Raw genomic sequence first — 12,724 nt, 5'->3', positions numbered from 1 at the left:
CCTACTCATAACAGGCAGTCATCCACATCAAGGCTGGCAACACATATAAAGCATTACGAGGAAAAACGTTTGAGCTGGGTATTGTACCCGCTTTTGTCGCCTTGGTGTTCTTAATGTGAGACCCAGATCTCTGCAGAGCTTCCAATAAAAGGCCACAAAAGGAGCACAGACCTGGTGTTAATTAAGGATTAGTCACACAAGCGGTTATGTGAATTCAATAATTGTTGATTGGTGCCTAGCAACTGCAAAAGCAAATTACATGACTTTTGACAACCAATTTTCTGTTGTGATGCAGCAAGCTCTCTCCATCTCATATGAAACACTTAAAAAGGCTTCCAGTAAATGTGCTTTATTTCTTTTAATTCTGCTGAATGTTTCCAATCTCTGCCTCTCATGAAACAAATGCACGCAAGTCCTGAGACATATTTATGATCAAACAGCTGGCTGACATGTATGTATACATGGTGAACAATCAGTGAAACTGAGGAAGAGACTCAGAAATCCAATAAACAACGATACAACACACCAAGGAAATTTTACGGAGAGTTATGATCCTCAGGCATGGATGACACGTTTACCTCATAAAGTCTTTTTCTATTTTTCCTGAATTCACATGGGTAAGATAAAACAGAAAGAAGCACTGAGAGGTTAATGAGTGATAAGACAATTCTTCTCAATGTTTTCTAACCTGATAACCTGTAAAGCTTTGTAAGATCTTGTAATTTACTATCCATGTTCTAAAAGTAGGAATCAGTCCTGCCTGCAGACTAATACAAGGATTAAAAAAAATGCATTTATTTTAATTTTGTATTCAAAGAAACAAAAAGGTAACTTAAAAATAATCCCGGCTTACTGTTTTATTCACGTGCTCTTCTTCACTTGTTGTCATAACTTAAAGTTATTAAGATAATGCTGGAAAAACCCTTTGTGCATCAGTTGTTTAAAAGTTATACAAAAAAGGACAGACAGTTATTCAAATTAGTCTTAGAAGAAGGATTAACACATTTTATCACTTGCCTCTTGGGGCCTCTGGAAAAACTTGAAACATGTATAAAAGTATTTGCTGCTTACCCTGTGATGCGTGGTAGTGTATCAGTGGAGAAGAGGGCAAGTGGTGGTTTGTCTCGCTCAATGAGCCATATGGTGTACTGTCCACTCTGCTTCGGATGGAGGAACACTGCCATGTCCAGGCTACATGGACTCTGGCCCCCCCACAGCCAAGGACTCAGCACCCAGGGGCCACTATAGGCTGAACTGTTCACCCAGAGGAACTGACCTGCAGGAGAGTAGAACAAAAACTGTAAGACAAAGAAGACACAACATGAAGTCGTAAGACACATAACAGGTCACAGGCTAAGAGATGTAATGAAGAGTAACAAAACCCCCAGAGTTCGTCTAAAGTATACCCTTTAAAAGTTCACTGTATCGACACGGACAGGGCTTGGAGGAGGGAGACAACACACAAACTGATTAGCTAGTTCAGATAAGTTATTAGGCCTTGACCGGCAATTACACTTTTGCCTCAGGAATGTGGTTTTAAGCAGAGGACTGCTCTCCTCCAGAGTTTCCTGTAGACGACGAGCACTTCAGTTTGAAGAGGTAGCACAGGCAGTGAGCGCTGAAACAGCTGATGCTGCAGACAAGGAGGGGCTGAAGAGGATAAGGAACATCTCTGATTAGTAAAGGATTCCCCGAGGAAGATTTCAACACTCTGGCTTCACCATTTTTAAACAAATACTCCAGTTTTTTGCACTTTGTAGATGCTCAGGCGGCTCTGAGGTCACTGTTCTATAAGACATACAATTGTTGTCTTTAAAATCCACTTGCTTCGTGAGATTGCAACTTTTCAGTGATAAAATTCTACCATCCAGGAAATATTGTAATTTGCATTGCTAACTCACTCAGCTATATGGATGCTCATCTTGTTTTGTTCAGTAAACCAATCAGATGCTGTATCTGTGATCTGTTGCCATGTAAGGGACATTGAAAAGCCAGGGCAGCCTAAAACAAACCCCACAACCTGCTCTCAGCACAGAAACACAAAGAAAAGAAAATAGAACCTTTTAGAATAGATTAGTGTTTAGATAATTCTAGTATTCATAAATCATTGCACTAACTTTAACTAATGTGTTGATTGTCCTCTGAAGTGAATTAATTATTGTACACACTCCCTGACATTCCAGAGGTTCATATCACCCTCTCAGCTCTCAATGACATCCCTCAAACAAAGAAGAAACTTCAAACCTAGTCTCTCATTCAAGCAGGAAGTTCCTCAGAAACGTAAAGGTAGTGTGATGAGGAATCCCAAACTGAAAATCAATTTTTAACGCCCTTAAGGAGAAGTAGCATCGATGAGGGGGAAGCGGAAATCGTGAGGAAAATTTGGGGGAATACGTGAATTGATTTATCCTTCTCTCAAGGTTAGCTCTCTCTTATTACTCCGTTTGTTTTGTATTTAAGTGTGCAGGCACTTGCACTAGCTTAAAGCTGTAGTAACAAAATGTGTTTTATTTTACGTTTTATTTCTCTGTCCTATCTAAAACTGTTTTTATTTCTAGCTTGCATTTTGCCCTATGGATAATGGTATTACAAGCTTTACAAGGATCATACTGTATAAAGTGTACTTCTCTATGTGGATGGGGGCATACTGTATATCTCCCTGTTTTTCTCAGCCCTGACATGCCAAGAGGCTTTGCCTATCACAAGTGTATGCAGTTTAAATATCTGTTATTTTCTATCACATACAATCATACAATGTTTGTATGACAGAAAAAAAGAAGTCTAAATTCCTTATCCAAGCATCTATCTATGAATCTCCTCACCCATACACTGTTCAGACAGAAGGATTCACAACTTTCTTATCCATCCCTCCATGTTTAAATGCAGCAGCTTGTTTGGACGCAGAAAGGTTAAGTTGTATGTGACATATTCTTTGCATATATTTTCTGTTTTACTTCTATTTAATGTTTAAATTGCAGTAAGGATAAAAACCTAGGACGGCTCGATTTGACAATCTAAACTAAAAGTCAAGAGAAGGCGTGTCATCGACATTGGCGAGAGGATCTCAAGCTCTATGTTTATCTGCACTTATGTTTCTACATTTTCCGCCTCCTTTTATTCCTCCGTGCATTTTCCTCAGGCTGATGAAAAAAATAAATAAAGAACTTGAAGGCCTTCTATTCAGTTGTGTTCCAGTTAAGCCTCATTTGCATGCTCCTTACACAGTGAGTCCTGACCATTTGGCAGGGACAGTCTAATCGCTTGCAACATGTTTGCAGGCAATGTGGACTGCAGGCATTTTCCACACACCCAGCAGTGATTTTCTGTAAAAGGTATTAAGACTCTGCCTGGAAGAGCTTCAGGCCTAAAGGCAGAAACCTATTAACTCTTGTTTCCTAGCTCAAATACGATGAAGAAGTACCTGCTTGGAAGCAATTATCTGTGGGGTACAAATTATAACAGCAAACTGCACAAGCAGGATTGTAAGTCTGTGAGTAGAATCCTCGGCTTCACCTGTGAATGAAGATGCCTAACAGAGCCTGATGTCCTCATTTACTGCATCACAAGGCCTGGTTCAGCTAACTATCACCATCTCTTCTGTGCAGCATGATCTTTGCTAATGGAGATTTAAGCAGTATAGTTAAAGATCATCAGCTCAAAAGGCACTTTGCGATTAAAAAACAGATGAATACAAGAGATCGATCTGTTTCATAGGTATCTGTAATATGTGAGGATTGAGGACTATAGTATGTTATAACAGAACTTAACAGCTTTTCTTAATGAAAGGAATGTTTCATAAAATGATTAATTGACTCCGCTGCTGAAAGGAACCATCACAAGTCCTCAATGTTGAGTTTTCAGTGTTACTTAACTGGCCCTCGAATGCCAGTTTGGCTTCTAGATAGACTTTGTTGGAGGCCATTTTTTCACTTATCTTTGACATATAATCAACCATGTTTATAAAATGACACTTGATTACTGCCACTGAAAGGAAGAGTACAAGCAAAAAAAAAAAAAAAAAGCTGAAACATTTCAATCCAAAGTGTTTTCTGTATGATTGAATCAAACTGGTAAACACTTTTCTGTCTCTCTGTGCAGTTACAGATTCGATCAACTCAGGCTCTTGTTGACATAGCATACCAAATCAGGCCAATAGCGTGTGCAGAATTCCCTCAGATAATAAAACAGCGGCTAAAGGCCTGAGAGAAGGAGGAAAACAAACCGTCCAAATTGCATTCTCTGCCACATCCTCTTATAGCGTAATGCATTTACCCAGGGCCAGCACAAGCTTTTTGGCGTCCCAGCAGTTAAACTGCCTCATATTTTAATTTGCAACCCATTTATTGGCACAACACAGTGACAGCTTCCACTGAAAGGAGCTGGTGTTAAAGTATGTTCGGCATACAGATAAACAGCCGTTTTTTGATGAGTATTGATGGTTTCCAAAAGGATTTTCTGTCATAGTCATTTGGATCTTACAGTTTTTCTCTGCTTCTTTGGCTCAATTGTCAAATAACTGTAGAAGTTGTTGAAACAAAATGTCAAATTCTTCCTAACGTTTTGATACTTTCACTAAAGCAGTAGGATGTCTCAGTCTTTGTTACCATTTGCATAAAGTGTTGGCACATTTCAGCTCGGTTAATACTACAGCAAACAAACCATTCTTTCATCTATCAGAGAGGTTTGGACCTCAGGACCAAAATGTTATTTAACTGGATGTCAGGTGGAAGTTAAGGATGTTCCAAGGTGACTAGTCAAATATTTTTTTAATTCAGACTGAAAGACTACTCACAAAAAAAAAAAAAAAAAAACCCACTGAGAATTAAGCACACACAAAAAGTCATGCGCAGGTGGACTACGTAATCAGTTTGGCTGAGGTAAGCAGTGTTGGCGTCACCAGCCTTTGGTTCTCTTTGCATGTTAATATGCACAGTTCTTTGCTTTAAGTGGTTGCATATTGCTCACATTGATATGATTTACAAAATCAGGCCAGCAGTGAAAATGTTTTACAAGGACAATGACATCTAAAAAATATGGGCCATTAGACAAACCTTACATATCATATTGGAGAGGGACAAGAAACCACTTTGGAGGTACAGAACATATGGAGGATTAATCAATCAACCCTGAAATATTTTGAATTACCAGTTAGAGCCTTTAGTAAAGCCAAGAGATCGAGTACTTTCAAGTTGTAACAGTAGACGCACCTGAAAAATAGCATATACCAATAGGGTCAACAATTCCTCACCATTGCACAACTCTAAAGTGAAGTCACTATTGAACTGTAGTTGTATCTTGTCAGGTTCAAAGCTTTAATGACCCTTTAATTCAAATTCTACTGAACCAGATTTAAGTAGCAGTACAGATGACAGCTACAAGGCAAGACATGAAATTATTTTATAGAATTCATTTAAAGAAAACAAATAACACTAACTTCAATTAATACATAAGAAGGTTTTAGTGACAAGTACCAGCTGTTGATAAAGTTATTTGAGCTCTCCTTATACTCACTCTTGCTCTGCACATTTCTAATTTTGTTAGTTAGCCTTCAGACACATTATTGCGAAGTGCTTCGTGACTAGAGAAATCAATGTATTGTTTCCCTTTCAATACCCTGTATTGATCGCAGCTGTTTTCCAAGGTTTCTTTCATTTGTTTGCATCATTTCAAAATGAACTGTTGTCTCACAGAAAATTATGAAGGGATTTTTATTGTTCTTATGCAATGTGGCTTTTCTTCTATTACATGTTTAGCGTGTCTGTGAGAAACTGATGGTGAATGCTGTCTCCATGCTTTCCCTCAGTACTATAAACCAACCTTAACTTCAGAGTAAATCATATATAAACAAAGACGTACAACTCTGAACATGATGGTAAAACCTTTTAACATTAAACATGTAAGTAAAGTTCAAACTTCTCTCTCTCTCCGGTGACAAAATGGAGTCTCCCACAGAACTAGTAAGTGTCTACTGAAGCACATGCACCACAGGACGGTCGAGCAAATTCAACGCCAACATTCTCCCTTTCATTTCTAAGTATCAAGTCCTGTTACATGTGCCTCACACTCCTGCTGTCTTAAGAAGAGTGAGGTTGGGGCTAAAGATGTATATGCAATATTAAAGGTGCACTATGTGGATTTGGTAATGACATTTGAAAGTTAAAGTAAAACAATTTTATGATGTATTTTCTGAACTGAATACAGAAACTTTACTCTAAGAACAAATGGGTCCCTGGAGCACTGAAGCTACAAAATCTACCAGGAGAGTTTCCCTGTTTCAGGCCCCCCACCACAACTTCTCACATATCATTTAATCTTCACATAGTCTTACAGGGACCACATTTTCCTCTGAGGACAGTTTCTGTATGAACATAGACTACAGAATCTGTAAATGTCTCCAACATTCGCATTTCTCTAACAAAACTCCAGAGTGCACCTTCAAGGAAAAATATAATGTCTTTGTGGGGAATATTATGGAAATAGACTATTTGCCAGGCAGCCCATGTACAGCTGATACATGCAGGCAGTGTTTGTTTTTCAGTAGTTGGTCAAAGCAATTCTGATAAATCTACCAATAATGTTCATTAAACAGTTTTTTTTTTTTTTTTTTTTGCTGGTTTTTAATTCAAAGGCACTCAACTACATCAGAACCACCAGTTCGATTAATTTACCTCGGCTTTTTGTTGTCAGTGACTGAACAGCTGGAAGAAAAGATGTTGTTGAGGCCATGCTGAGCTTTGACTCAAATTGTTTTGATGCTAACAGCCACATCGCAAAGGAAGAATAGGAGAGTGACGAGAAACAAGACATTCAGACAGGTGCCCTGTTGGGAAAAAAAAAAGAAGAAAATGTTTCGGCTACACATGACTCCAATCCAACAATGACGGTGCCAGTACTAAACCAGATCTATGAAACCCATCGATGGGAAAAAAAAATTGTTAACCTTAAAAATACAAAATGTATTGATAGCTTGCTAAAATCACAGCTCAGAAATGTTACTCATCCAACAAGCAAAAATAACTGTAAAAAACAAAATACAAATCTGTAGACTTGACATCAGAATCAGAAATACTTTATAAATCGCAGGGGGAAATTTGGTTGTTGTTGTTGTCATTGTCACTACAGTTTCTGTCATTAGCTTTCATAAAACAAATGGATGTGTAAATAAATGGGACAGTTTTATGACTTTTAGTGTTTGCACAGTAGTGTAGCAGCAGACACTGAAGCCTTAGTTCATTTGAAGACTCAGAAAAAGTTTAAGAAACCACTAAAATGAACGACAGGGAGTCTTGTTTTGTCTTCAAAATGCACAACAAAGGTTTGGTGGAACGGTAGGGCTCTGTCACTTTTTTAAGAAATTAAGAAATAGACACTTCAAAAAACCAAAGAGGGTTTACTTTTTTTATTCAAGTTCAGTCTTTAATGTCCGAGTGTGTCTATGAGTTGCCAATGCTGATACTATTCTATTTCTATCAAAGAAAGAAAAAAATCTGTAAGATAATAAATATTTGATCTTATCTGTGGTCGTGGCTCAAAAACGGTGATCCTATACGTCACACTGAGAGGAACACAATTTATCTCAGCTCTCCTTGCAATGCTGGCATCCCTCCGGCCTATCAATGACGGTGCCCACATTTTCCTATTTTCCTCTCGTCTTTCTCTTTCTATGCATGTAAGATAAAATAGTCCTTTATTCATCCAACAAGGGGGACATTCAGTGGTACAGCAGCAAAAAGCCAGGACTGCCAACAAAAGGAACACAGTGCACAACTAAATGGAATAACAAATCTTAAAAAATATACAGTAGATACAAAAATATAGATAAGCTGAGGGCTGCAGTATAAACACCACTAAAGCAAGAGCTCGCTTAGTGCTCACCTTGGCAGATGGCAACATCTGCTTGATAAGTCTAAATATAATGACGCTAATGAAAAAAAGAGATTACAAACAGAAAAGAGGAAACCTTTCTGAGAAGTGCATCTCAAAAGGTCATTTTCTTAAACAACTTCAGTAATTAAGTGTTTCTATTGTTCTTATGCTCACAGCAACATCAATGTGATTATAAACCATGGCTGCAACCTGCCATGAGGCACCGAGGTCTGTACCTTGTTCATTTAAAAAAAAAACAACAACAAACAAACAAGACAGCAAAAATGGTTACCAATGAATGTATGAACGCTAGATGGCTTTTACTTTGACTTTACTACTTATACAGAAAGGCTACAAAGTCAAGTTTTTCCGTTTCAGTTTTTATCATTCTACTTCAAATGCCGTTCTTTTATTCGCTTTGTGCAGTTGTTTGCGATGTGATTGTGCTGTCTTTAGTGTTTGCTGCTTCATAATCTCCCCACATTAAACTCACATGTTGAGATACAGGACGAAGTGAACATTAAAAAAAACAGATCCCCCCAAAGCTCAGTTTGGAAAAATAAAAATCTACTCTTTAATTCATTCATTTCAACAGTTGAAACCCACCCAAGAAACCCAGGAAAATGATAAAGGCCTAGTAAGATCACTGTATATCATGTGGCACAGACAATGAATCACAGTCTGGATCATGTTTACATTTTTATATGGTTTGCCACTCATACAAACAAGTCAATGTCATACTAAATTATAAATCAGCTTTATATAAAGGCAACAAGCTTTGCAGGGCTGTAACAACTGTGCAGTCAATATGTTTACAAAAGTATTTGATGAATTTATTCATCTTTGTATATAAGACATAAAAACACAAGATTAGAATCAGAAAGTTCTGCAGAAAAACAAAAAAAATTGGTAAATAAAAATTGACCAGAATACAGGAAAAGAAATGTAAGCTGCTTAAAATGTTCTCGAGCCCCGCTTTCCATGATGCAAACTAAACAACAAATATGGTCAATAAAACTTTATAATAGAATGGATGCTCTTGTCAGCCTGGTTCGGGGCCACACATGATTCATGGATCATTCACTTTACAAATTGGAAGTAATGTGTGAGGTGTGCCCATCAGGTGTTTAGCCTCGGTTGTATTTGAAGGTATCAGTTAGGCTTGTCTTAAACAATTAAGCTATTAAAGTCATAAAGATTAAACATATAGTTGAAAAAAAAAGAAAATTCAAAACATCTGTCACTGTTGTGTAATGGGAAAAAAAATCTATGAACAAACTGAATTGGAGGACCAAATTTAAATTAGATTAGATATCACGATGAGCCTCACTCAAACTATTAACTTCCGTTTTTTGCATTGTACTTGCAGGGTAATGCATCGGAGGCTTCAGTGTTTAAAAATAACACTTCACTGTCTTACAAATATTAATTATTCAATTCCTCACTATCAAAGACAAGAACATCTGATGCAGTTAAACATTACTTCAAAAGATAAAATGTTCTCCTTCCCACAAACACCAAAATGTGTTTCAGAGCAGCCGTATGAATCTTTCTGCTGATGATGCCTTGAGCAGCTTTAAGCCAGTACACAGTTCATTATTCACTCCCCTTGAAATCATCAAACAGATGTTAAACTATGATTTATTCTTCAAATGTAACTTCTCTTTACAATTAAAAAAAAAATAAAAAATCTGTCAGAAGATTAAGCTATAATAAATAGTGGGCCAAAAAACGATTATTCTGAGCATTTTACCGTGTCTGCATTTTCTACGTTTATTTGCAGGTGTCAGCAGGAGGTTGTGTGAGACAATAGGGAGTTTAACCCAATGTTAACCTGCAGCCTGTCATCTGTAGCTGTAAACAAACTGTGTATGATCCAAAAACTAAGGAAATAGCCCTTAAATACACACTCCCTGTTGGTTCTTTACCTGACTCACAAGACATACTTCACAGATACAGAACACCTCCGCTAAATGAACTGTGTTTTAAAAACAGCCTGATTTTGTCGATTACTGAAAACTTGTTATTGACAGAAAGTTTCATGACATTTCAATTTATGTTTGTAAGGTCTATGTAGTCCCACACAGTTTTAAAGTATCAAAATTATTCAGCTTTTTAAATTGTGGTTTGTTGTACTTAGAGTTCCTTTTTTTAGGAATGTGAATGGGATATTCTCTGAGCGACTCATGTAAACACTAGCCAGAATAAGGTCAATAGTCAGATTATTGCTGTCATTGTTAAGGTGGTTGTTGTGAGTGGTCAGAGAAAGAGAGGTGCTTTATGGTGCAGCACAGTCCATTTACTTTGCTGCCAAAGTGTTTTGCACTTTGGGTAAAAAAGGCTGATAAGAATGCTTATATACGCAGTCACATCGGTGATGTTTTCTGTGTATCAACCGGCACCAGGTGGGATTATGACACTATCACAGGATAAGTTTCTCTTCATCTTGAGATAACAAAGAGTGTAGAGCTGAGAGAGTGGACTGTTAACACTGTGTAATGTCACCAGTGCCAAGCAAAGTAAACAAGCATGTCAACAGAGAGTCTGAGCAGTGATTTAAAGAGGGTTAGTGGTGACTTCTGCCTGAGGGACAAAGTGTCTGGGCCCGGCAACTGACTGATTAAGTGGGCTTGTTTATTGATAGAGCTGATACATACGCTGCCAAAAGGTCTCTCCCTAATGACTGAGTGATGCCATGGCCCTTGTAATGCTTTATCCACCACTCAGCGGCTTCATTTGCAACAGGTGCAAAGAAGAAGTAAACATGGATGAGCATTTTCCTATCCTGCCAGTTGATTCTTGTGAAGAAAACATCCAATATAAAGAAGTTTAACCTAAACGTGTTTAAGCTCACTTTTTTCTTTTCCCATTGTTTCCCATTGTAAGCTTTTTGTGCATGCTTTAAGTCTGTCTTATGGATAGCAGACTTGTAGTTATGGGCTTCAACTGTTGTGTTTCTCTTCTGCATGATTGTGCTAAATTGCTGCGTCTGTATACACCACATTTGTGGCTCTTTCAAATTAAAAGCACTTCTCCGAGATTATACCAAGTGACTCTTTTTGGGAAAAAAAATAAATATTTATCATTCAATGAACTTGGCTCTAGCAGAGCCTGAGTTACAGTGTTTACAGCAGCTCCTTTGACTAAGAGTCATATACAGAGCATTTTTTAAATCAACTTGCTCTTAGGACAAGCAAATCATCAGTACAACACACATTCAGAGGGTAAACCCATTTTCATGGAGATGCTAACCATTCAACACAGAGCCCGTGTCAAAGGACAGGACAAAGAGAAAGAGATCCGCTGCTTTAAAGCGCAACAAAAAAAAAAATAATAATAATCAAGGTCAAACTGAATGACCGAATGACTGAATCTAAGCTATAAACCCAACCACCTTAAGTTGCTGATATTCACTGAAACTTGGAGAGGGGAGAATACAAGTTGACCTGATTGCATTGCCATACTTACAACACCAACCCAAGGACGAGTGTGTGTGAGACCACTGGCTCTGTTCTGAGTGCCAGAGCAAAACATGCAGAAGACCTGGGGCTCAATCTGTCACAAATCACTTTTTAGCACTACTCTTTGTCTGTGACTTGTGTGTGCACTGCAACTTTAATGTGTGTATTTAAACTGGTAATAATGATAACGTGAAAATCGTGTCATGGTAGAATGTGATACTGGTGCTGACAGCAATATACTGCTCACCGCTGTAAGGCAGTAAGCATGCAGTTACCTTGGAATACATATTTTTACTTTTTAAAACACCAAAATTCACAATATATTCTGGCAAAACTTAATGTGTATTACAATATAATTGCAGCAGCACAGCTTGTAAAATGATAAAGTAACAAGTTCTGCCAAAAGGCAAATTAATCGCCCACCACAGCAGACATCACGGTATGATTCCTGGCAGCCGCTGAGTTAAGTATTTAAATAACACAATTAGACATCTTAGCAGGTGGGCAGCCACTGAAGCTCCTTGCTAGCACTTAAAAAGAAACAGCTAAAACACTGTGTAAAAAGAGCACAGTGCAGGGTCTTCTGTTGGTCTTGAAGCAGAGCCCGGTCCTGCAGATCAAACCTTTCACACATTCATTTATGCACCGTCACACTGAGCAGTCATGGTGGTCTCTTTCACATACTAGACCTTTTACCCGGCTATGCCATAAATACTGTTTATCTCAAAACCATCTCTAACAAAACCACTGTGTTACTTCTCGTTTCATGAACAAAGAATTAATCTTGAGCTATATTACCAGTCTTGTGTGATCCATGAAAGATTTATTGTCCATCCCAAAGTAATTGAAATACTTGTTCTGAACCCAATTATGTTCTGAAGCAGAACAAAAACGTAACTTGTAATTAAAAATCAATATGTGTTCATAAATTATTTATTTTAAAAAAAAATCATATACTTTATTAGGAGTTGTTATTTCCTTTAAAAGATGACTGAGACTTTAAATGAAACAAGACGCCTAAAGTAGAAAACTTAGCTGACCGTTTTTCTTAAACCACAAAACTTGTTGGACTGCACACACAAACACCTCTATTGAATTCATGTTCGAAATCAAGGGCACACAGATCCTATCTGATCCTATGCTGCAGTAGTGTTTTATTCCAAAAAATTAATCAGTCAAACATTTATTACCATAAACACAGAGCTCAGTGTCAGAGGTGGATTTTTGCTAGCAGCAGAAAAGAGATCAATGTCAGTTAAAAAATTCCTTTTCACGAGTACCAGTAATCTATTCTTACAAAAAAGTGATTGTCCTAATGAAGTAACTAATCCAAGTGATTTGGATTCCAATTTGTTTTCATTTCTTTCTTCTTCTTTTTTTTTTGTTGGGGGAGGGGG

General features: G+C 37.7%; 1 protein-coding gene across 1 annotated transcript in view; it reads right to left on the bottom strand.

The window, feature by feature from the left end:
* LOC306840405 (ALK tyrosine kinase receptor-like) overlaps positions 1-12,724 on the bottom strand; it is a 345,354-nt gene that overhangs the window by 128,672 nt on the left and 203,958 nt on the right. The window contains 1 exon segment of the mRNA XM_079369664.1: positions 1,072-1,276. Coding sequence (XP_079225790.1) covers positions 1,072-1,276 — 205 coding nt within the window.

The sequence above is a fragment of the Symphodus melops genome, assembly GCF_947650265.1.
Source record: "Symphodus melops genome assembly, chromosome: 19".
Taxonomy (NCBI): Eukaryota; Metazoa; Chordata; class Actinopteri; order Labriformes; family Labridae; genus Symphodus; species Symphodus melops.
This window is presented reverse-complemented; position numbering and strand designations above follow the sequence as displayed.